The 27,119-nt window shown below is 37.3% G+C and overlaps 1 protein-coding gene across 4 annotated transcripts in view; it reads left to right on the top strand.

Moving 5' to 3' along the window:
* The window catches only part of Cdh11 (cadherin 11), a 153,399-nt gene extending 131,300 nt beyond the window's left edge, over window positions 1-22,099 (top strand). For all 4 annotated transcript variants that reach the window (XM_006530626.4, XM_030243272.1, NM_009866.5 and 1 more), the window contains 5 exons: window positions 3,435-3,571; window positions 6,263-6,396; window positions 6,614-6,731; window positions 17,015-17,266; window positions 19,384-22,099. In XM_006530626.4, coding sequence (XP_006530689.1) covers window positions 3,435-3,571; window positions 6,263-6,396; window positions 6,614-6,731; window positions 17,015-17,266; window positions 19,384-19,880 — 1,138 coding nt within the window. In that variant the 3' untranslated portion in view covers window positions 19,881-22,099. The remainder of the gene's footprint in view (window positions 1-3,434; window positions 3,572-6,262; window positions 6,397-6,613; window positions 6,732-17,014; window positions 17,267-19,383) is intronic.
* The last annotated feature ends 5,020 nt before the right edge of the window (window positions 22,100-27,119 follow it).

Here is a 27,119-nt window from a genome sequence, read left to right as displayed (position 1 = left end):
AGCAGAAAAAAACAAATAGTACATGACCCCACGCAAAGGGAGAATGTGAAATCTCAGACAAATTTCGTGTTGGTTAGTGATTAGAGACACTGGGGAGAGTAGGAGGGCTGGGGACATCCTGCCTGCCTCTGCTTCCCCAGTTTTGGGATTAAAGGCATAAACCACCACTGCCAAGAGGACAATTTTTAAGAAGAACATCAACATAAGGACACACGGAGCAACTACTTATTTCCCCTGCACTTCATTTTCTCTATGGATCCACATCTGCAATCCATTTATTTGTCTCCTATTTTCAGTTCTGGCTGTCCTGGGCATGCAGGCAATTTCCAAGTCTATAAATTATCCACAGATTCTCAATAACTAAATAGAGCCAAGCCTCTGTCCTACCCACTTGGGTTCCTGCTTAGGCCGGTTGGATAGCAAGGACCAAGGGTCTGTTTGTGTTTGTTACCCCAGGGCTGGTGTTGTATTATGTACCTCCATGATGGGTTTTTCTGTGGTGATGAGGATCTAAGTTCAGTCCTCTTGTATATGATGTTTGACGTAGGTCTCTGCATCTCTACCTATCTGGCATCTCACTGATGATAAAGATCGGGCTAGGGCTAGACACTGATCTATGAGTATAGTAAAATATTATTGAGGATTATTTAGCTAATTAATTAATAAGTTAATTGATTTGCCAGCTGCTTTTGCTTCTATTGTAGGTCTTTGGCTCACCTGGCTTTCTTATTTAAAAAAATTATTTTATATATTTATACGTCAAATATTGTCCCCCTTTCCTGTCCCCCCTCCATGAGCCCCCTTCCTATAACTTCTCATTTGCCTCTAAGAAGGTGCTCCCGACTCACCCATCCACTCCCACCTCATCCCCTTAGCATATCCCTTCTCTGGGGGCATCACGCCTCCACAGGACCAAGAACCTATAAAAAATGCTGGGTATGGTGGACCAGGCTTATAGTTCTTATCTTCTGGGTTTTCTGACTATGAGCTTTGCTTACTTGGAAAGAACTCCAGGGTAGTGGCAGACCCTTGCCCCCAAAACATGGTATAAAGTTCTTGAATATCAATAGCTGAGGTTTTCTTTCAGCCTCTAGTTCACACGTATATACAAGTATCCACATTAACACACATGCATTGGAAGCACAGTGTATAACCATTGTCAGCACCACTACCATAACCAGCACCAGCATCATCACCATCACACTCAAACCCATAACTGCATCCCTGCCTAGCACAGGGTTGAGTCCTTGCTTTCTTAACATTGCAACCTATTCCTAGTTGAATTTTACCCTCAAATTTTTTTTCTTTTGGTGAATTAACTTAATTTTGTGTTTCCTCATAGCTCCCTCTCAGGCACTCAGGCAAGAATGTTTCCAAAACTCTGCTAAACATCCCAGATATGCCAACCTTGATTGACTCCTACCGTTACTCTATTCAACACATAGGTTTCAATTACTTGGGCATTTCAGTTGATATTTCTTTAAAAACTACATCGAATTCTTACATTTCCTCTGTTCTCTTTTTCTCAGAGGAAAAAGATTACCAGAATGATTACCTGAGTAATCATTCCGTTCTTCTGATTTCACTCCTTTGCTTATAGGTCTTCCATGTTTTCTCATTGGCTATGGCATGGAGGTTACCTCTGGCACCCAAGAGCTTTCCTATTTTCTCCCCAATATAACAGCAGCAGGGGCGACAGCAAAAATAACTGCTCTTTTGGGTTGCACTGCTTAATGTCAGTGAGGCATGAGGATTTCTCATTTTATTCTTGCATACAATATACAGTTAGGCACCTTGTTGTGCTAGTTTAAACATAAATATGCTGAAATTAGGCATTTTACGTGACTTGTAAAAATTATACAATTCTGATTATGTGCAATGCAAAATGACTGGCTTTAAGATTTTCCAAGATCCAGATCCAGGGATCATCATCCTATTTGTAGAGTAATATCTTGCCTTAGCATCTTCCTCATTGCCCATGTGTCTTCATGTTACTTAAATAGAAAGCTGCCTTATGGCAGGAAGCACATCTTCTGTTGTATATAGAGCTATCGGCTGCAGACTCAGCTACAGAGCTTCTCCTGGCTTTGAGGAAATGCAACACCAAGTTGAAGTTCATCCCTCGGAAAAGAGGAACTGTATTTCTCTTAAGGAGTTTTAGTTCAAAGTATACCATGAACGACTTCATGTTTTGAATACTTAAAATACTGCCAGTTGAGTGACTGTCTTTCCTGGAAAGGATGTGACTGATCTGAGATAAGAGGAACATTGGTTCCACAGCCAGCAGACATACACCATTTGTAAATCTCATCGTGCATACTTTTAGGAGAGAGTAAGGTCTTTGATATTCATAATCCTTACTTCCTCTGCTTTCTTTTATTTTTAACCATCACTAGTGCCTTAAAATAGGCACATTCTATACATTTTAGGAAAACATAGCCAAAACATCTAACATGAGGAAACTATCCTCTTTTGAAGTCCAGGTGCTATTTGTATAAGCGTGGTTTATCTTTGTTCTTCACTTTGGTGTTGGTGATAAAATTAATTGGTGGGACCTTTCAAGCTTACCAGACCCATTAAATTTCAGATGCTAGAATGCCCCAAGTCTGGCTATGTTGTTGGACTTCACCTCAAAGTCTCATTCCTCATCTTCCACTTGACCTTATGTACACCTCCATAATACTGTGACAACAATTCTGTCTTGTTCTGAAAAAGACAAACTTCCAAGCAAGTAAGATTTGATACAACCTTTGTACTTCATTGTGAAGCACAACACACTCAGTAAGGTATGGAGAGGATAACCTATAAATAACTGGCTGGACCTTGTTTTGCATCTTGGAATTCAGGATGAAATTACCTATATAATTATCTATAGCTAAATAAACTAAAGCAAAAAAACCAAATCAAACCAAACAAAACCAAAAACCATGTAATATATAACTAGCACTATTCTTTTAGTGAGGAGAGTCCTGATGTTTAGAGCTATAAATGATCTTTAATGATGAATTCAGATAAACTTGAACCTATTTAATATTTCATATCCAAATCTTGGCAAAGGTTGGATACATTTGTGACTTTCTGAGTAGCTTGGGCGTGAGGCAAACTCACTTCCCAAATGCGATTTCATAAATATTCAGATGGTGGGTGATTATAGCAAATATGGAGAAATATGCAACACATTATTATACTTCTCAATCAAATATGCAAAGCAGTGTTTTCATTCATTGTATTGCATAAAGAAGGCCAACAGACCAAAATGATTTCTATAAAAGATTCATGTGTAAAGTTTGAAAAGTAAATTTGATTAAAAAGAAAACTTAACTCATGAGATCAGTTGAAAAAGAAGTTGCTTTAAATATAACATAGGGAAAATATTCAAATATTAAGCTGCTCTGAATGTTTTGGTTTAATTGCCTCATTTGCATTCTGCTTAGGTATTCAATTGATCGTCATACTGACCTCGACAGGTTTTTCACGATTAATCCAGAAGATGGTTTTATTAAAACTACGAAACCTCTAGATAGGGAAGAAACTGCCTGGCTCAACATCTCTGTCTTCGCAGCAGAAATTCGTAAGTATTCTCCTAAGGGCTTTGATTTGACTTCACTAAATATTAATTCTTCTATCTCTTGTCTATAAAATGAAATTGCTGAGAATTGCGATTGTTATGTTTTAGATTTTTTCCTCCTTTTAATGAAAATAGATTTTTTTCTTAAATAATATATCCTCATTTCATTTTCCCCCTCCATTTACTCCTCGCAGTTCCATTGGGATCCACTCCTGTTTTGTCTCTCATTAGAAAATGAATAGGCTTCTAAGAGATAAAAATATAATATAATATAGTATAGTATAATATAATATAATATAATATAATATAATATATGTAGTAATGTAAAACAAAACTAACACATCTGACTTGGACAAAATAAACCAACAGAAATAGATCTCATGAGAAGCCACAAGAATCACACACACTCAGAAATCACCAAAAAACACTAATCTTAAAGCCATGTATATGTAGAGGAGCTAGTGCAGGCCCTGTGCATGCTGCCTGTCTTTGTGAATCCCTATGAATTTTGATCATGTTAATTTAGAGGTCCTTAGTTAGTTAGTTAGTTAGTTAGTTAGTTAGTTAGTTAGTTAGTTTGCTTGCTTATTTGGTGTGTTTGTTTGTTTGTTTGTTTGTTTGTTTGTTTGTGTTCCAACTCCTCTAGCTCTTAAACTGCTCCTGCCTCTTCTCTTGCAGGGTTCCCTGAACCCTGATTTGATGCAGACATCCCTTGCAGGGATGAGTGTTCCAGGGTCTCTCAATCTATGTATAATACCTGGCTTTGGACCTCTGTATCTATTCTCATCTGCTGCAGGAGGGAGTGTCTCTGATGATGGTTGAGCAAGGCTCTGATCTATGAGTATAGCAGAATGACATTAAGAATCGTTTTGTTGTTATATGTTATATAGCTATTTTTAGAACAGTAATATTTAGTTTTATGGTAAGTTCCTGGGCTTTTCCCCCTTTTTGTTCTTTAAATTTTAATTTTATTTATGTATCTAGAACAATAATTAGTCAAGTAGAATTTTTTTCATTTTGTTTTGAAGCTTTGCATACACACTCAGAAGGATGGCACATTAGCTAGGATTCTCCAGAGCATCAGAATTTACAGATTTAATCTCTCAATAGACATATGAATGGATCTAGAGAATGACTTACAGGCTGTGGTCCAGCTAATCCAACAATAACTGTTTATGAATGGAAGGTTTAATAATCCAGTAGTTGTATGGTCCATGAGGCTGCATGTCTCAACTGGTCTCCATTAGACACTGAAATCATGAAGAAGTAGGTTCTAATGCCAGTAAAGGAATGAACTTGCTAGTGATGGTGATGGTAAGCATGCAAAGAGAAAGAGCTTTGCTTCCATCTTCCATATCCTTCATTTAGGTCACCAGCAGAAGGTGTGGTCTAGATTAAAGATAGATCTTCTCACCTCAAAACATCTGGATGAAAGGTTTATCTTTCCATTTTAAAGTTCCAGATTAAAAGTGTGTTTTTCTCATTTCTAACGATTTAATTAAGAAAAGAAAAAAAATCTCTCACAGCTGTACCCGGTTATTTGGGTTTTAGTTAACTCCAGATGTAGTCAACTTGAAAAACCAAGGATAGCTATCAGAGATGCTCTATGGCCTCCAGCAACTTAGAACATATGGCCATCATGTTAAACCTCAAACAGCAGCCTTGTAAACAAGGCTTGTGGCATTTTGAATAGTGATTAACTGATAACTCTTAAACATGATCATATGTCAATCGCTCTCGAACCATCTCATGGCTCTCCTATTATAACAAAAGTTCTTGGACTCATCATGGGAGTTTCTTATTCAAAAGATCTATACTAGAGTCTAATAATTTAGGTGTGGTACAAATGACCAGGTGGATTAATGCTGCTCCCAAGAGTCCACTTTAAGGATCATGATAATAAATTACTTACTAGCAGGACCAGGTTGCATTAGCAAACTTTGTAATTATTCTCAGCCAAAGTAGGAAACTGGTTTAATATCTTCTGGTTTCTGAGCGGCATTTATTCCCTCAATCCTTCCACCCAATTTCACACACTTCTGATCTGAGATAGCTTTTGGGTCAACAATTCATGTGTTAGGTGTTTGTTTGTTTGTTTGTTTTGCTTTTTGGTTTTGTTCTGTTTTGGTTTGTTGTTGTGGTGGTTGTTTTGTTTTGTTTTTTGTTTTTGTTTATGTTTTTCTTCACCCAGCTCTGTAAGAAGTACCCAGGAGGATAACTTAAAAAGAACCGGGATTTAGTTGTATCCACAGATTACAAGTTGCAACCCATGGTCAAACTTGCTCTATCCTTGTGGGCCTATAAAGAAGCCAAGCATCTTGGTAGGCAACCTGCTACAAATCAAAGATGTTCACATCCTGGAAGACCGAAAGCAGAGTGGCTTCCTTTCTCTAACTTGGCTCTACTTCCTACTTTTCATTGTTTTCCAAATAATACCACAGTATTATGAAGCTTTCAGTAGGTCATTAATTATACTAGAGGCCCCTGGATCTAATCACTTTCCAAAGCCCACAAACTAGAAACCAACCCCTAAAGATTTAAGTGTGTCTGGACATTTCCTAGTCAAGCCATAATGATGCTTTTCTCAGAACCGCCCATATAGGGATTGAAGCTTATTCACTCTGAGAATCAGCTTGGACTATTACATATTCTTACCTTTGTTATTTGTTTACTGTCTGAATTCACTTTTTGCAGACAACAGACATCAGGAAACCAAAGTCCCAGTGGCCATCAGGGTCCTGGATGTCAATGACAATGCTCCTAAGTTTGCTGCCCCTTATGAAGGTTTTATCTGTGAGAGCGATCACCCCAAGGCACTCTCCAACCAGGTAAGGCTAGCTTCTCCTGCCCTGACCATAAGCAATGAATTTAAAATAGAGCTTGTCTATTTTAATATTCAAGCTGTGTTACCTCCTTCTGTCCATGAAATTTCATGTGTTAGTCCTGTTTTTATGAGATGTTAAAAGTTAAGTCTGCTAAGACATTCTGGGTAAATGATATTCTAATATCATCATTCTTTATTTATGGGCAACCTTTCTCTTTCAGCCAATAGTTACAGTTAGTGCAGATGACCAGGACGACACAGCCAATGGACCAAGATTTATCTTCAGCCTACCCCCTGAAATCATGCACAACCCAAACTTCACAGTAAGAGACAACAGAGGTTTGTACCATAGCTCCTATGAATTCATAGATGTAGAGATGGAAAACAAATGCTTTGTATATTCCACAGCACAAATATTTTCGCTAATCTAATAATTCCTTCCTGTTGAAGAATAAACAAGGAATAATAATGCTACTTCCGTTTTGACACATGGACTCATTTGATACATATGAATAAGTGAATCTAATTTTATTTTCCTCATTTTTTTTCACATTAGCTTTGATATTCATGAAGCAGCAGGAAAACCAAGTGGGGAAGCTTACAGGGTCAATATGCAAACAACTCCATTTATCTAATTTTTAAAAAAGATTGATAAACCCTTCGGGGTAAGCGTGGCTTTATGAATATTGATACCAAGTAAAGCATTAAAAGAGATTAGTTCAACTTTGTAAGGCAGCATAATCTTTCACGTACAGGCCTTCCCCTCAAAACCTAGTTGCAATGCACTGTGGCTGGGAACAGAACTCCAGATCAAAAAGGGCTGACATTGGTATTGCTGGAAGAGGTTTAAGTGAAACACTGTCCATTGCAAACAAGAACAGGACAGTATTCAATGCAGTTCTTGGTTTTCATTGTCTGTCAAGGAGGATACAGACTTACAGCTTGCTAGAAGGTCAAGGAGATGGTTTGGTTGTATAGACATATACAATCTTGGCATAGTCCTGGGACAAACTTAGTAGTGGAGCCCAGGAACAAAGAATAAGCGATTGTTTTGACTTGCAGACAAGTCTGCAATGCTCTGATCATTTCTTCTCAGTGGAGATTGTGTATGTAAAGCCATGTTAATCTCAACTTATGAAATTGATACAACCAATGCCATCATCTAGGGTGGGAAACAGAGGGAGGCGTTCTTGATATAGGTGTTCAAGTAGCTCCAAGTTTTCCTTATAAACATTGTAGGGCTGTTGCCTTCATTATGACTGAGAACAGACTCAGAGCAGAGATTGCAAACTAATGTAATGACCATAGATACAATCGAACACTGTTATACTGCCTTCGGTACCATAATGCCAGTCACCGTGATGCAAGCACTGTGTTGAGATTCCTCCCCTAGTCTGTTCACTCAGTTTTCATTGTACCACAGGCAGGTCATTCCCATTTTACAGATGAAGAAAATGAAGCACAAAACTTTTAAATAATTGGCCTAAAGTTGACCATCAAAATAGAGTGTAGAGCTGAGTTTTAAGGCAACTTGGTTGATGTTACTGTTTTAACTTCTTCCTGTGCTGATATTGTAATGGAGCTAGATTCTTTATGCTACTTGGATCTGGAGGCAAAGTGATCTGACATATTTTAATATTTTGCAAAGTGACTACAGCCTTTAATTATCGGTCTCATAATTTAAAGATTTATCAATACGAGTCACTTAGAAGAAATACCCTAGGGGCTTTTCTCTCTCAATACATTGCTTTCTCAGACAAAGCAACACATATCATCTGCAGACATGTGGTTTAAAGGTTCCTTACAGTAAGCCCAGCTTTCACTTTAAAAATGACTCCTATCATTTCCAAATAGCATCATTATTTTGCATCCTTCGTTTTTGTCCTTAACCTAGTTCTTTTTCACACTCTTGGCTTTATGTGCAGGAGTAAGTTCTTTTAAGAAATAATTGGCGAGAGACCTAAGAGACAGGCCTATAATCCACCACCCACTTCTCACCCCTACTCTGAAGTTCCAGGCAAGAAGAGTGCAAATTTGAAGATTTGCTGAATTAGAGAATGGGTTCAAGGAAAACTTACACAACTTAGTAAGAACCTGGCCCCCAAATAAATTTAACTGAAAGGGCTTTGGTAGGGAGCTGCCTTATAGGGTGTCCCCATGGTATGCAAGAGCCGAAAATTCACATTTTCAATCCACAGCATAGGAGATGGGAGCAAGGGAGGTAAGGGGAGAGGGAGAGAGGGAGGGAAGGAAGGAGGGAGGGAGGAATCAAGAGAGACAGAGAGAGAGACAGAGAGACAGAGAGACAGACAGAGACAGAGACAGACAGAGACACAGAGACACAGAGAAGGAGGAAAAGAGGTATTTTGGTTTTGCAAAATATACTAGGGTAGACAAGAATTCTCAGCTAGGGACACTTAAGTTTCATTGGCCAGAGAGTAACACAGAACTCATTTTTCTTATGGTGTTTTTTGAGTACAGAGGAACGGGAGTGTAGATGAGAATAAATGTGTACTTAGCTAAGTGGAGAAAGGTACACATAGAGATTTGATAAGGCTTTCTGAGCTATCTGCATGTCTGTATTTTAGCACGAGAGAATGCCCGCTTTTGCTGCTAACAGCTCCCTTCTTTCCAAACCAGTTTCCAATACTATGTTGTATCAGCACCTGGCTTTGTTTTTTGCACTACAGTGGTAATATCAGTTCTGACCTACTGTTGTCAGCAGTGAGGCAGCGTGATCAGTTGTCCAGGAAACTGTGGGGAAATTGCACAGGTTTGTTATGTCCCTGCTGCTTCTAAGATCCCCTTTCTCAAATATTTGTGCTCATATTTTTATCTCTGTCTTGATATAATCCCCAAATTACATGGGAAGTCTAATTCCTTGCTCTAATCCCAGCAAGATCTGCATTTACAGTATGCCTCCTGAAAGCAGCAGGCTGTTCTGGGCTTTATTCCTTGTGTCAGCGGTGCTATCCTCATCACTTGCACAGCCTCACTTATTTATTCATTTATTTTTGAAATGTGAAATGGTATTTTGTCTCCATTAACCTCTGTGAACTCTGTACTATGGCATATTGTTCTCCGGAGGCTTATGAGTGTTTTCTTTTGCCACAGTACTTTGTGGACGCCATCTATAATTTCATAGAGATTATATTGCCACCAATGAGCCAGCCACTCTTGCAGTCCTTCTCTCCTACCCTCTCTTTTAGGAGACTAATCCTACTGTCGAGCTATACTTTTGCAGAGAATTGCTACTTTTTAAGAAAAATTGCTTTATTAACTATGGCAAACAGTTAATGAAAACTCCCATGTTTAGTGCTATTACAAAACCTCAAAGCAAATACAGTCCTATAATTATCATTTAATAGAGTTTCTTTCTGCTGGCTTCTAAAAGTAATTACACATTGAAGTAATCCAAAAGGAATAATCACATTCCATAGCCTATTAATAGCCTACTGAGTTACCGAATTTCTCGGCAGAGACTATTTTCCAGAGAAAACAGGAGATAATGGTTTAGAGCATGCTGAGTAAAAGTATCAAGTTCCTATCTCCTTGAGTGTTTACTTCCATTATGCCATGTGAAGAGTCACTATTGTGTTTGCCAAACGTTGTCCTAAGCGTCTTTAGAAGTATAAAAGCGAACACATTTTAATAGAAATCAGCCTTTTATTTCACTTTGTCTTACTCCATCCTGAGGTCTCAGCTTCAAAGCTGGATCAGCAGGTATCAAGAAAGTAGAACACTTGATGGCTCTTCAACATTTAAGTCCATCCTTAGCTAGTAACATCAGAATGGAGTTGTTTGAGGATTTGAGGTACATTTACTTTGAAAACATCAGACTTACGACATCTCTAAAAACACAAGGAATGCATAATGGATAAGAAAAGTACAAGGTTGGAGAAGTCAGGGAATGATCCCTCCCACCTAGCCAGCTCTTCACTGGCTTAGAAAATCTTTCCGGAACCAATTTCACCCAGTTCTTTAAAGAGCCCATAAGGATATGTTATATGTCTTTAGTCACAATTTCAAATGTGCACAAACATGAATTGCCAAAAAGCACTGATCTATCCAAGGCCATACACCCCGTCACTAATAAGTCTAAATATTTGGAAGTTATTGTTCGGTGCATATGATGTGCTAGAAATTACAGAGAACGCCATAATATTTTCCAGTTATTTCAGTTCTATTTTCTTTTTTTTTCTTTACTTGATAGTTAAGAAAGAGCCATTCTTAGGACACATATGCATTTCTGTTCATCAGCCTAGAAATCAGGGACTGCATGAAGAGAAAATGAAAAATGATTTCATGTCTGTTTCAGTCATAGTCATAATAATTGTAGTTAAATATATTTGCAAAGCATTTTATGATCTTCCTCTGTTGCATAATTAATATATATCCCTTGTAAGAAAATTTAAAAATGCAGACAGCAGAAGTAGGATTAAAAATAGTAAAACTAATATGACAGTGCATTGTCAAAAATAGGCACTGTTGTTTTATAGTCCCTTCTAGCTGTTTGTTTTCTTATTTTTAAATAAAAGTCAACTTAAACAATACATCTATTTGCCACTCTGCAAGTGATACACATTAGTATGCACCAGAATCTTGTTAGGAATGCCCTGTAACTATGGTCCTGTTGACTAAAGGACAACCTTTGACTGCTGTTTTTAAATTCATTGCTTTTGCACAACTTTGCCATATATGTGATTAATTCTTTTAGAATGAATTCTTAGAATGACTTGAATAGATCAAAATCTTTTTTTTTACCAGTTTGTTATTTATTTTTCTTTCATTAAAAATAGATTTTTATGTAATATACTTTGACTTGTAATAATATGCAAACTGTCCATTGAAAATGTTTTATTGTTTATTGAAAGCATCAGGAAAGTCACTTCTCTCTGACTTTCTCATATGCACACTAAACTCAAATAACCATATTTTTAGTCATTAACTAATAGACAAATAAAAATAGTAATATTATTTCACAATTTTCAATCCTTTCATCTTTTGCAAAATTTAAATAAATTGTTCCTTAGTTTTCCTCTTTTAAGATGGCATTTTAAAATTTTTATTTATGTGTATGTATGTGAAGCAGTCAGGTATGTGCATATAAATCTTATTTCTACAGAGTGTAGAGATATGGCGTCCTGATGGAGCTAAAGTTACAAGTGGTTGTGAGCCGGCTGATGTTGGTGCTGGCAGTCCAATTAGGCCCTCTCCAAGAGCAGGACACACTGCATTGCTGAGTCACCTCTCCAGGCCCCTTGCTTTATTCCTAGGAGGTGGTTGTTCACATTCCTTTCCTCTGTTTTAAATAAGAAACTCAAATTTTACATTTGAGTTTAAAAATCTCACCTTCTGGGAATGTTAACCTTTGACCTGTCCTTCCTTTCTATTGTGCAGAAACCTGATGTTGCAGCATCTTTTAACTCCTCATTATGCCATCTTCAATATGAACATTGTACTTTTCCTGTACCTTTTGTCCTCATATTATCCTTAGCAACTGTTTTCTCACTAAAATTAACAACAGTTCTCACCTCTCTACCTTTTTTCTTCACATGTCAGCTTTACATTCTAGCCTTTTATTTATGGCAATTATGCATCCTTACATTTGTGGTCATTTCATAAGTTAAGAAAATCAGAATATGTGTAGGGTCAGTAAGTTCCCTCTCTGAGCACTAGTGACACACACAGGTACACTAATGACTATGCAAATGCTGCTTTTAATTTCTAATATTTAAGTCATTCAGATTGACAATGACAAGATGGTTGGTGCACCAAATCAAAGCAAATTATTCCAAATTCACAAATTTAAATGAGCATAAAATAATTCTGTAAAATCAAACTTTCTAGTAATATTGTTATAACTGTGCATTATACTGATTTCTGAAATACACACATGCACATACAAACATACACACAAATATACACATATATGCATTATATATATGTATGATGCATATATAGCAATATGATTTATATATATTATTTTATTGTTATATATTTATTATATTATTTTATTACATATCATTATATTATCAATATATATGATGGAGCTATTTGCCTGTCTTAGTGAAGCTGGAGCCTGATAGAAAGTAAACAAATGTTTATTTGGCTACTGACTTAATAATGAATTACCTTAATATATGGCAGAGTTTTAATGAAATGGCTGAATTTACCTTGTCCTTAAGGGTTTGATGAATTAGCAGAACAGGCAAATTTGAGTGAGAAGGGAAGAAATTATTTCCCTAGGAGCAAGGCCTACTTTACTTTCCCCCACATATGTAGTGATCTCAAGAGCAGATTCTCAGACTAAAGTGCCTTATAAATAACCAGAGTGCTCCAGTTGGTCATGGAATGAGAGTTGTTCACCTTCAGGGACTAAACCAGCAGAGAACCAAGAGATGCAAGGAAGGACTTCCGGCTGATGTCAATATGAAAACAGCAGATCATTCCAGGACCTTGCTGCCCTGTTTCCCTGGGTTACTTTTTTTTTTTTAAGTTCTCTACATTTATTTTTTTATTAGATATTTTCTTCATTTACATTTCAAATGCTATCCCAAAAGTCCTCTATACCCTCCCCCCACCCTGATCCCCCTGGGTTACTTTTTAACATGCAGAAACTAAGCCCATTTCAGGCAATATGGCCTTGATTATCAAGATTTGGTGTCCAGTGTAGTTTAATATCAAGGGCTGTTTCTCCATCATACTTTTTCTTTTACTGTCACATTTTATGTATTTCCCCATTGGGCTACATCTTCATCATAATGCTTATATTAGTATCCCAACTTGGTGCCATGGAGACCATTATCATTAGGAAACCTTGATTTTTGTCAGTATAATGAAAAACTGTGTACGTAAAAGCAGCATGCCATTAGAAGCCCATGTTCCAGGTATAAATTTTTGAAACCTGAATTTATTTTCTCCATTTATGGGAACACTACCATCTTTGCATGACATATAGTGGTAATTAATGGCAATATTTGCAAAGTTTTACCTAGTGGGGAAAAAGTAGAACTGATTATCTTACTTTCATCCAAAGCTGAAAATATTGAGCATCAGGATGGAAAGCCAAGGTGCTTCACAAACATTTTCTTTCTTTCTTTCATTTTTAATCCTGAGGAAATATATAGCCTAGAACTTAAGTACAAATATGTTCCTTACTTATGGAGTTAATGTACTTCCGCGTAGGCAGTTGCATTTGAAGCTTTAGTGACATTTCCAAGAACTCATTTCCCTATCCTTGCCAATGAGTTTCTTGTCCTATTAGTCTCCTACCCAAAGAGTTTCCAGAAAAGTATTAATATTCTCTTAGCATCATCAGCAGGCTGACACCATAGTAAGTGCTACTGTGAATGGAAGCAATGTTAATCCTAAATATATTAATTTCATGTCTAAAGGGAAATAACAGATATGGAAAAGATTCAAGATATAAATTACTTCTATTTGATCCTTAAAATTGAGTGGTTTTGTCTCTTTCTAGGCTTTTGATAAATAAGAAAATAACCTGGAAATCTCAAAATGTAACATTTAAAATTAATGTAATATTCATCCTTTTATAGTTCCTTTTAATTACTATGTAGAAATCTCTCAGTCCCTGTAAATGTGCCTAGTTAAACTTCTTTTCATTTCATATATCTAAACTAAGGATACTCAAGTGTGAGTGGCCAGCTGCTTAGAAGAATTTAGATGAAAATTATACACAGTCATGCTTAGAGTGCAGTATTTGTCCACAGAAGGAAGTTTTACTATTGTTGTTTGTGTCTTTTCCCATGAGTTCATTTAGAACTCATTTTCAGTTGCTCCTGACAATATATTTTTATTTCTGACCATGTTCTGTATGGATCACAAGAAATATCATCATAGGTTACAATGCTAGTGCTTGGAACTGCTCATATGGAAAAAGATCAGACTACTGTGGTAGGTGGGCAATGTGGGCATACAGAGAAAATATTTTATGTATTCAAGCAATTTAGATCATTTCAATATATGGCCTATTCATAAACAAGCCTTCTGTCTGTGACCTTCCCCTTTCATTAAGGCCCATGAATATATTTTGGATTGGATGCTAAGTTTCTGGTTGGCAGATTAAGTTGGTACCTTTGGAAGACAAGTACAGAAGATAGCCAAAGCATATATTACACCATTTAGTTCTAGAATTGTCTCAGACAAAATATGAATAGATCTACTTGTTTTAAAGATGAGCTAGTGAGGCTCTAGACAGGATAAAACAACATTCATCATTTAATCTTGCAATTAGTATTTTTGGAAGACTCATAGTCCATTTCCTTCCTACCTCCAGGACGGATCCTAATGCCTTTGTCTATAAACATACTAGATGATATTTTAAAAGGAGTATTAAGGATCCCACTGTTAGATCACTCAGAGATAGGAACTTGTTCAGCCATCCTGGAACTGAAATGCATTTTTCTGTAATAATTTCAGTGTTTCTAAGAGCAGCTGGATTTACAGAAGATGACACATTTTGGACTCATATATTGCTGATGTTTTCAGAACTACTTTATACTAGTGTTTGGGTTTTGATTCCTCTCCTGTAGAAGCCTGACTTCTGTGATCTGTAGAGGAAAGCTTGTGTGGACAAATTGTTGAAAAATAGGCTTAAAGTTGTTATTTCAAAATTTTTATAAAAACAAAAAAGAGAACATGCTCAGTTGAGGTTATCTACAGCCATGATATCATGGTACCAGAGGAGAACCTGCATGGTCAAGGGAGTCAAGGTCTGCTATGGAGTTCACTCTTATTACAGTTAGTTTGACCCATACAATTAATTTGCTTATGTTTATCCATTTTTAATATTTATTTTATTCACAATGCCTATAATGATATTTCAAGTCACTGAACTGGAGTAAAGATTGCAAATGTTTAGTTGTCTTGTTAGTCTTATTTGAATTCAGAAAAGTAGAAAAGAGACATATCTGTAAATAGTTTATTTACTTATTTATTTTTGGAGATTTTCGAGACAGGGGTTTCTCTGTATAGCCCTGGCTGTCCTGGAACTCACTCTGTAGACCAGGCTGGCCTCGAACTCAGAAATCTGCCTGCCTCTGACTTCCACATGCTGGAATTAATGGTGCGTACCACCACTGCCAGCTTAAATAAATAAATAGTTTATTATAGACACATACATTTAGTTGCTAAGTGAGGGATAGTAGTGTCACAGAGAACAGAAAAGCATCATTAGGAAACTGTTATTTGTAGTTTACTTTCCACACTATTTTATGTAATATATGGAACTTTTCTCATTGGAGAAAAGCACAATGTATCAATCATACAAAATCCAGAAGATCTCAAACTGAGAAATATGGTGCTTTGGCTTGGAGGTGTTGGCAGTACAATGGCTGAGAAACTATTATCCTAAAGATTGCCAAAGTCAGTGAATCAGTATAGTTCACCTTTGGCACCACTCAGACTGCATGCTCAACCTTCCATGAGACCAGATCTACCAAGTAAAATAATTTTTTTAAACCAAAATACATAAATTTCTTTTTGAGATTTTTGGATGTTTTCCTACTATAGAAACAAATTTATGGCCCATGAAGCTACTTTAGGCTGCAAGTTAGTGGGACTTGCTATCAGCTGTAGAATTCTCTTTGCTATGAATTATTGCTTCCTAAACTACAAATGGACAGTCTACATCAGCAGATCAATTGATGGAGCATGAGAAATTTCCACTTTTTTTTCATCCAATGTTTTCCCACTAGGTAACATATTCTATATTTTGTAGTTGCCTGTAGAGTGAACATGATGAGGAAACACTGGGGAGTAGAGGTTATAAAACATGGAGAAATATAATAGCCATCATCTGGAATTTTGATGAAACTTTTCCCAGTACCTAATTACATTATTTGCTCAACAAATATTTATTAAATGTCTGCTGTGTGCCTGGTAGTAAAGGGCCTGAGATGAATCAGATAAAATCCCTTGCTGTCTCGAAATCCCCAATCTCATTGAGGTCAAAGTGGTTTTGTCAACAAATTCTGAGCGATGTGTAGAGTATGTACTTTTATAGAGATAGGATTATACAATTTAATTAGTCATGATATACAAGAGTAATAGAAAGGTTCAGGAGGCATCGTTTAAGGGTGACTCTGGAATGTATCCTTGAGCTAGGAGAGGTTTCACTTCCATGATAGAAATAATAGCTGTTTGAGGCAAGGGAACATTGGATGGAAAGTCAAGGCAGGTGGAACAGCAATGAGCTCTTCAAAAAGAAGCGAGTTCTCCACAGTGGGCTGAACTGGTTCATTTGGGACAACAGGCTATGTTAACGTGGAAAACATGATCAAGTCTAGGACAAGAAAACACAATGTTATGCTTCACAATCTTGAGCTTTGCAACATGAGTGAGAATTTATGAATCGGGTGTAGGTAACATGCTTAATGAGTTGGTTGCTTATGCTTGTTTGAGTTTCAAAGAGATGATTCTGTGACCCTATTGTGCTATATCAATGGCCCCTATTGACATCTATCTGAATTAACAAGTAAGAAAAGTTCCAACTTTGGCTTTGGTAGTATAAAATAGGGTTTTATGCTGGCAAGCTGCAGGCAGCTGTGACTGGCACGGACCTATGATGCAAACTTACCCTGTCTCTGTTCTTCAAACAGATAACACTGCAGGAGTATATGCCCGACGTGGAGGGTTCAGTCGGCAGAAGCAGGACTTCTACCTCCTGCCCATTGTGATCAGTGATGGTGGCATTCCACCTATGAGTAGCACCAATACCCTCACTATCAAAGTCTGTGGCTGTGATGTGAATGGGGCACTGTTGTCCTGTAACGCTGAAGCCTACATCCTGAATGCCGGTCTGAGCACTGGGGCACTGATCGCCATCCTTGCCTGCATCGTCATTCTTCTGGGTAAGGATCTCCCTGCCCCATGGTGCAACCAATACACACGTTTCAAGAGATTTATCCAGTAAGGCTGGCTGCAAGGTTGTACTGTGTCCAATCACATGGTTTAAAACAAACTGAAAGATGTGATAGCTCTCATGAAGTCTGTTGCACAATAGGTAGGGCGGCTGAGCTGGCAAATTATGGTGGAAGAGTTTGAGGAAGGCCATAGTGTGTACTTTATATGGTATGGCAGGTATGTAAGGCAAATGCCGTCAGTGATCTGGAGGGGCACTGGAAACAGTTTTATAGCTGAAGTATTTAGGCAGAAACCTGGTGTGCGAGAGAGGGTTTTTTTTTGTTTGTTTGTTTGTTTGTTTGTTTGTTTTTTTGTTTATGAACAAAAATAAAAATGGATTGGGGAAATGGGACAGAAAGAATAATTGTGACAAAGAGATGAGGAAAGAGGAGAACCTTTGATAGAAGAAGCAGAGCAGTGATCTTCTAATTATCTGCAACATCCATCCATCTGCATGCTTTGGCTTATGGTCATGTCCATGTGCCTCTCCAGCAGTTGGTGGTGGTGAGGTGGGCCTTATCCTCTTCTCATGTCCTAAAAGAACAAAGTACCACTATAGGACTTAAAATGCAAGGCAGCTGATAACAATTCATACATTTTCTATGGAATGAATTAATAGGATCACCTTCAGAGAAAGGAAACACATAGGTTGGTTTAACAGTTACTGGGTGCTATCTAGGAGTCAGACCTGATAGAAAAGCCTGAGAGATATAGAGAGATGTCTTCAAAGTCTCTCTGTTGAATGAATTACAACATTCTCAAGGAAGAAAGTCAATCCAACAGAGGTACACAATAGATTCTATGATTGGGACATAAGGTAATATGGACGTAGGGTAGAGAATGCCTTTCATTGCTCAAGAATATCAGACATATATTCCTAGAGAAAATGCATAAAATTCTGGAAGCAGAATTTTATACCGAATAAAAGAGGCTGGACTGTATGGGCACTCTAAACAAGATATAAAGCTCTCTCAAGAGTTAATGCTGGATGCATAAACCAAAGTATGATAATAAATTTTCTGATGTCATGGAGCAGGAGCCGATAGACCTGTCTTGTTTCTGACATGAGATAGCAAGAAATGTTCCTTAAGTGAATGAAAAACCAAACCAAAACATACACAAACAAACGACAACAGCAACAACAATGAATCCACTAGTTAGCCAAATAAACAACAAGAAAGAGTGAAACAGGACACTCTGGAAGATGAATATCTGGAAGCAGAGAGTCACGGGGCTCTGTGGAACTTGTGAAATCTGAGTTAAGTCCAGTTTCTAATCCCTGCTTCTCCAAACCATGTGAACCCAACGAAGCTCTCACTTCATTGGCCAAAAGCAGCCGCAAGCCTTCCTTTCAGGCTTGCTGACTGTGTGGGAGAGTTTTCAAACAAAAGATTGTTGGAGCCTCCTGATGATGGTGGGTAGGCACTGAATCGATAGAAATTAAGAGGTATCTAGCATTCCTTATAAATGACTGCTGGCTCTGCCAAGTACCCGAGCCTAATGGAATACCTCTCCAATGAAAGATAGGATTGTTTCACCTGGGCTTTTAAATAGCACTCTGTACTAATGCTCTTATAGGCAGTGTATCTTTCGTCTGAGGGTTTTTATAGTTGCTCTTCCCCCACACCTTTATGATAAGGTTTCCTTCTGTCCTACAGAGTAGGGCCTTTGGACAGGAGCTGCCTATTTTCACCTCAGTCCTGAGTGAACATTTTAATCTTACATGTGGGGAAGTCGGTTACACTCCTTTGCAAAGAGAAATAGGCATTTGCCTCTTTTAGGCAACAGTAATCCTTGCTGATTCTTCAGAGGACTGCCAAGTAGCATTGGGATTAATTTGCAAAATGCTGAAGATAGTTCCGACCTGTCAGTTTACAGGGTGTGATGCTCTCAGGGCAGGCTGTACAGACAGAGACAGGGCAGCATGTAGCTCTTTGAGAGTTCTGGAAAAGCTATCCTTTTTCTCACCACTCCAGGTTCTGAAACAAAGCCCCTCTGGCATGAGTAAGCCGGGGGGGATGAGCTTAGCACTGGGTTGGCTGACATTCTGTTTCTTCTTCTACAGTCATCGTTGTGCTGTTTGTTACCCTGAGGAGGCAAAAGAAAGAACCACTCATTGTATTTGAAGAGGAGGATGTCCGTGAGAACATCATAACCTATGATGATGAAGGGGGTGGTGAGGAAGACACTGAAGCCTTCGACATAGCCACCCTGCAGAATCCTGACGGCATCAATGGATTTATCCCTCGCAAAGATATCAAACCTGAGTATCAGTATATGCCTAGACCTGGGCTGCGACCAGCACCCAACAGTGTGGATGTGGACGACTTCATCAACACAAGAATACAGGAGGCAGATAATGATCCCACAGCCCCTCCCTATGACTCCATCCAAATCTATGGTTATGAGGGCCGGGGTTCCGTGGCTGGGTCCCTGAGCTCCTTGGAGTCTGCCACGACAGACTCAGACCTGGACTACGACTATCTACAGAACTGGGGACCTCGTTTTAAGAAACTGGCAGACTTGTATGGCTCCAAAGACACTTTTGATGATGACTCTTAACAATAATGTTACAAATTTGGCCTTAAGAACTGTGTCTGGCATTCTCAAGAATCTAGAAGATGTGTAAACAGGTATTTTTTTAAATCAAGGAAAGGCTCATTTAAAACAAGCAGAGTTTTACAGAGAGGAAACATTTAATAAAACTGCAAGGACATCAAAGTGGAAAATACTGTGAAGTACCTTTTCCCACTTAAAAAGCAAATATTGAAGTTGTTTATCAACTTCAGTAGAAAAAAAAAAACCACTTGGCACACAAAATATTTAAATGAAGGAGAAGTCCACGGTGAACTTACAATGAAGGGAAATCGTCTATGTGTTAAGAACATCTAAGTCTCTCTTATTTTATTTTTTAATTTGTCAAAGAAGCTTCCACAAAATTAGAAAGGACAACAGTTCTGAGCTGTAATTTCGCCTTAAACTATGGACACTCTATCTGTAGTGCGTTTTTAAACTTGAAATATATAATATCCAGCCAGCTTAAACCCATACAATGTATGTACAATACAATGTACAATTATGTCTCTTGAGCATCAATCTTGTTACTGCTGATTCTTGTAAATCTTTTTGCTTCTACTTTCATCCTAAACTAATACGTGCCAGATATAACTGTCTTGTTTCAGTGAGGAGCACCCTATTTCTATGTCATTTTTAATGTATCTATTTGTACAATTTTAAAGTTCTTATTTTAGTATACATACAAATATCAGTATTCTGACATGTACGAAAATGTTACAGCATCACACTTATATTTTATGAACATTGTACTGTTGCTTTAATATGAGCTTCAATATAAGAAGCAACCTTTGAAATAAAAAAAAGATTCTTTTTTAATTCTGGGTTTGATTCTTAACATTGAAAAAAAATAAGGGTTTCTAATGATCCATTTATATTCCTAATTTAATTGTGATCTTTAATAACCCTATTTATGATCTGTTGTAGTCTGCTGCTCTCATTGTTTATTTAAATCAAATATGTTTGAGTTTTTTTAAAGATAAGATTCTGTAACTTCATGTAAATGATTTTTTGTATGTTCTGGCTTTTCCTGGAGTATATCTTCTAAAGAAGGACATTAGAGATCTAGACTAGCCTATGATTAGCCTATGATTTTACAATATGTTATATATTATGCATTTAACCTGTGAACTCATAGTTATGAGAGACAAATTCATGAGGACTGCCAGACCTCTCGATGTTCTAGATATAGACTTGATGCCCTGCCTTGAGCATTGTGGAGTTGAAGGGGTGCAGAGTCAAAGCCAACTCTGGTTTTCCTTATGTAATTTTTATTAGGATAAAGACTGACTGACAGTTGAAAGTTCTCATTTTTGTCCTCCTGTAATTTTATTTTGTCTTCAAACAATATAAAATTTCAAGTCTTAATGAGAGAAAGGGCAATTCACTCTCCAACCTTTATTATAGAAGATGCTTTGGGCCATGTACTCTCAATGAGATCAGGGATGATGCTGAACATTGATGATTGATGCCATTTGATCTGTGATAATGCCACAGTCATCTGCAGTTGCCTCTAGTTTCCTGGGAATTGGAACTTCTGTGAAGGACCTTTCACTTGTACAACGGACCAAAGGTCCAGACAAAGCAATACTTGGGAAGACATCACACAGAGTCACACTGCAAACACTTCCCCTCCTTTTCTTGAAACACAGGGCACAAACAATTTTTTTCTCTTGGATTATGGAAAATTTTGATTTTTTTTTACTATATTGTGATTATTTCATGAGACCTTATATACTGTTTTTTTATGATGCACTCCCTCCCAGTTCACTTTGCATTGACATCAAATCAGTTGACTAATTCAATGGGAGAAACTTAGTCGACATTGACACTTGAGAGTCTTTGATCCCAGGAAGGAATGTGTATTCTCAGTACTTGCATAATTGCAGGTTACGTTTATTTTATAGATAGGCTTTGTAATCCAAAGAATATTTTGCTAGGTTCATGCTGATCTCCAATTGAATTTAAAATTACTGAATAACTCAAAAGGAAAATGAACCTCACTCTGCTGTAAGTCCCCTCACCATCAATATGATCCTTTTACTTATATAGGAATGTAGTCAGAATACAGTTGACAACTTCTTTTCTTTTCCATTTTTTCTTTCTTTGTTTCTTTTTCTTTTCTTTTTCTTTTTTTTTACTTTAAGTATCTTAATGTTTGTAGAATCCTCTTAGAAGCTCGGAAATAAAATGTCTTTCCCAATTCATGGAATCTTTTGTCATTTGGAACATGGTACCTTAAGAGCAATCTTATCTTAGGCTGTCCTTATTTGGTTACAAAGCAACCACAGCTTCACGACATTGGTGTGCACACACATGAAAAAGAGTGCTGGTGTGTTCTCTCTGCTGGGTGTCTCTCTTGTGTGGTGTGGCTTGTATTCATCATTCATTCATTCATTCATTCATTCATTAATCAATTTACTGATGCACTCACTTTTCAAAATCTGACTCTTGCATGCCATACACTAGCAACTTGAGGTTTAGAATAATCCTTGCTACCTTCTTCAACAATGTTTATTCTTCCCCATTATGGTTCAAAATATTTTGTTGACTTCATTCACCTGCTTCGTGTTCAGATCAGCTACCCTTCAAGAGAATGTAATGCTGAGGGAAAAATAAGTATGATGGAATACATAGGAAAAAATGGTAAGATGGAGTATAGGTTTATTACAACTGTTCTTGTCAGAAATCCTGAGGATGATGTGGGAACATGAGATCAGGCCATCTACACCTATTACAGAGCATTTTAAAGATACTAATTCATGAAACCTAGTGAAAACAGCTCCCTCAGTGTGATGGGATCTGGTAAAGAGTGTTGGAAATTGCTCTGGGGTCTTGGGCTACACATTTGCCTACTGTCTGAGTGCCTTTCCAGTTCAGTCAGAAGAGCCAAAGGGAAACGGAACTGTGGAAGGAATAGTACCACGCCCTATGGAACAAGCAGTTCAGGACAGATTAGAAGCATATACACACTAAACATGACAGGACATATCCCTGGGTGAAATTATGACATAGTGAGATCATAAAATTCAGTTCATCAGAGATGGGAAAGAGAAACAGGGCTGTTTTGCTCAACCACTACTAGGCTAGTTTGTGAAAGTGTTCAGACTTACTTTTGCTCTTGGTTTTTCTCCACAGAGAAGTTACTGTGTTATTAAAACAAACAAACAAACAAACAAACAAACAAACAAACAAACACAGATTACAGGGTTCTACTACATAAGGTGTTTTTCTGTTTTTTTCTCAGACTTAAGATAAATTTTGACTCCTTTGCTTTCTTATACTATGAGAGTATGATCCTGTAAATCTCTTCAATTTTTTTTATCAGTCCATCTTGATGTCAATGCCTGGCACTGAATCTACACTACTTGCCTTTTAGTTCTCATATAGATAAAATATGCCCCTCCCCAACCTTACACAGTCCGTTAATGGCCAGTTACCTGGGTGCCAGTAGTCACTCATAGTTTATGGCCTTTTGGGGGTGGGGGTTTCTGAGCACCTATGAGAATGTAAGAAGTCATCGCTCCTGCTTTCTCGTTTTGAAAGAACAATAAATATTTGCTGTGGATGACAGCACCCTGACATAACAGGGATTTTGGGACTTGATGTCTGATTAAAGAAAAGCATTATGATTTTAAACTTCCCTTTCTGAGAAATTTGAACTCCTTTGATCTTGGTACCTGAGATTATGTTAAGAGGAAAAGAGGATGAAATTGGAGAAAAGAAATTTAGCAAAATGTAGAGAGTCATATAAATTAGAGATGTTGTGATGGCTAGCCTATTTACTACCCAGTAGGACCTCATAACCACATGTGTGTAAGTTCTCACTGGAGAAGCAGGGGTGAGCAGAGACTGAAGAACTATTGAGTGTGTACACAAACTCAACAATTTCTTCTAATGGGCTTCCAGTAATCTATCCCAACTTTCAAAGACTATCTTTTAGGATAGGTATGTCTGGTTTTGAAGACTAATACGGACTTTACTTTTATTATGAGAGGTAATATATACAAAATGTATCCTTGCATATAAAAACCTTTGAAAACAAGAAGGAAAGTTTCACTTAGTGTTGCTTATTCCCTTAATCTAGTAAAAGTTTTGAAGCCTTTTACTATATGGGAGTCATGTGCTATCTTATTTTTGTGGCAACTCAAAGCATGTCTTCCAGGGAAGGATGTCATAGTCTTGAAGGCCACATATATCCCCAAAGAACTACAGGAACCCATGTGAGAGTTGCATTGAGAAGAGTCTCAGAGATCTTGCCCTGACCAGGAGCCTCATCCTCTAAGCTTGGGCTGAGGGTGTCACAGGAGAAGGCTGTTACTCAGGATCGGTAGCTGATACACTGGTGTTGAGAACATTGAAAGAGACAGAGGTTTCCTCACGTTCACTTGCTTAGTTTACTATGTGTGGTTTTAGAACATGCTGATATCAAACCTCAGCAAACTTAGCTGCCTGCTAGGTTCAAAGTACTTTAGGGGGCAGAACTACGATTTGTACTGCTGGAAATGTCATCTGTGAATTGTTAAAATCAAATATAAAAGGAAGGAGTTAGGCAATCCATAGGTGTTCATGTTATGTTTCACAGAGAAGGCTGATATTTCACCTTCTTTATGAAATTAAAAATGTATAAAAACAAAGGAGCTACCTCACTGAACATCCTGCAAGTTCCCAGTGTGGGAAAAATATTCGCAGTCCATCTCTTTACACGCAAAGTTGGTTTCCTACAGCTGGAAAATTACTACATTGCTCTGGATAATTTTTAGAAAGTGTTGGTCAACACATGGCTATCTCTCAATGATTTGCAGAGATAAAGCAAATTAAGGTTCAGGATGCACCTTTCTGTAAAATGCACTCGAACCTGTTATAGCTTTTAAACTTCAGGTAGATAACTTGATCCCTCTTGAATTCATTTCCACAAATGTACAACATAAATAACAGTCTCTAATTCGCCAGCAGTGGTGAAAACGAACCCACTCTAGTTTCTGGATCCAATACATGTTCCCAGGATTCACAAGATGGTGGCAGTAATCACACAAATGCTTTATTGTTTCCCGTCTTCACGCCCTTGGACAATACAAGAGAAGATTCATCCCACACATTGTTCATTTCCTTTTCTCTTTAGAAACAATACTCTTTCTTTTTTTTCTCTCCCCTGAACCCAAACAGATGACAGATGTCTTGACAGGACCACAGTTTGCTTTAGGCAGGGAACTGACTGACAGTGCTCCCACCCCTAAAGAGAAAAAGAAAGCAGCAACAACATAGTTGCTTTGTCAGTGGATACATGGAAGTTGTATAAACTAAGTAGCACAATACTGGAAAAGAAGGATACAAAATAGCTATTAAATATTTGTTCAGAAAACAATTTATCGTGACTGTAATATATATGTACATGTGTACACACATATATTTAATATGTAATAATATATATGTAAATATGTCATATGTGTACATATATATTATGGGTACGTTGCTGCTATTATTATTTTAAGCAATACTTTGGAGAGGAGGAGTTTATTTTGTGCACAGTTTCAGAGTTCAGTCCAAGGCAGAGAGGGCAACAGTAAGAAAGTAGAGCAGGAACCCCAAGAAAAGACCAGGGCAAGACAGAGGGTCAGGGATGCATACCTAGTGACTTCCTTCCTCCATGCCCTACATGTCATATTCCCATCACCTCTCAGTAGGATACTAAATGTCCATATCTCCCAGTAGATTAATCTATCCAGAAAGTCAGTGCCCTCATGTTTCAACTGTATATAAAAATACTCACATAGACACATGAACACGTATGCTTCTCTAATCCCTAGGCGTATTTTTACTCACTAGAATTGACAATCACAATTACTCAGGGCAATTGGATGGGAACTCTGTATCAACTGATATTTGAAATTTGATTGCACTTGTCAAGAATTGCACATAGTTTGACAACTCCAACATAAGCAATTTCATGTTTGATATAATTTTGCCTCATTGTTCAAGTAATGGTGCTGCCTTTTATTAGACACATAACTCTTCTCTAGAAATATTTAGATTTTAAGGCATACAATTAGAATCCAATTTTCATTACAAGTCTAATGAGCTTAACTACAATACTTCCATCATTTCAGCACTTGGAAATTTGAAATTATTGTATGCTTTGATGACATTCTCCCCATTCCCCTTACTCAGAAAAAATAATAACTCAGAAAAAATTAGCTATGCTTGTTTTAAAGTATAATTAGCAAACTGTTTTTCCTTATGATTCAATAAATGGATGATGAGTTTAATAATATTGACCTGAAGATATATCACAGTGTGTTAAGGATTGCCAGTGGGCTATTATCAAATATCTGTGTCAACTTTTACTTACATTTAAGTTTGTGGGGGCTGAAAAGATGGCTCAGTGTTTTAGAGCACTGACTGCTCTTCCAGAAGTCCTGAGATCAATTCTCAGAAATCACATAGTGGTTCACAATAATCTGTAATGTGATCTGATGACCTCTTTTGGTATGTCTGAAGACAGCTATAGTATATGCATATACATAAAATAAATTTAAAAAATTAAAAATCATAAATTTAAAATTTTAGATTATTAACACAAAATGTGCATTGAGGAAATATTAGGGAAGCTTTTCTTTATCTATAGCCAGATAAAGAAAACTGGGAAGTAAATTAGTTATTTCATCTTGCAAATAGGACAGCATTCAAAGCCATTAGAATTACAAACATATTAGTTTTTATAGGTGACTTGCTTTTTTCTAGTTCTCATATGTTAATATCATTATGACCCCATGGAATTCTATGACAAAGAAATAAAGACCACATCTGAATGAAAAGTACTCACTACACTGAAGATATCTGTGAAGTGGCACCAAAGCATCTTTATGACTCACGAACTCTTGGGGGTTCCCCATTTATGTGAGTCTCCCTTTATCTACACATACAATAGGGTGATGTAATCTGTTTGGAGCAAGGTTCCAAGAATTTTAATGAGTGTTGACCTAGAATTGAAAATAAAAGTAAATGTATGACTCATTGCATAAGTTAGTGATTCCATAAGTTAATGACAATGGGAGTTGTCCGTCTGTAAACCAGAATTATCTAGCACTAGCAAAATATTCAGAAGAAATCCTCAGATGCAAAGATGAGATTGAAGGGCCGGTGACTTTCTCTTTCTGACCTTTGTTCCAGTAGTCAAGCTGTACTGATTTTGGGAGATGGTACCTTTCATTTGCTGGTATGGATTTT

This window comes from Mus musculus, chromosome 8 (assembly GCF_000001635.26).
Source record: "Mus musculus strain C57BL/6J chromosome 8, GRCm38.p6 C57BL/6J".
Lineage (NCBI taxonomy): Eukaryota > Metazoa > Chordata > Mammalia > Rodentia > Muridae > Mus > Mus musculus.
Note: the sequence above shows the minus strand (reverse complement) of the source record. Positions and strands in the feature narration are given on the sequence as shown.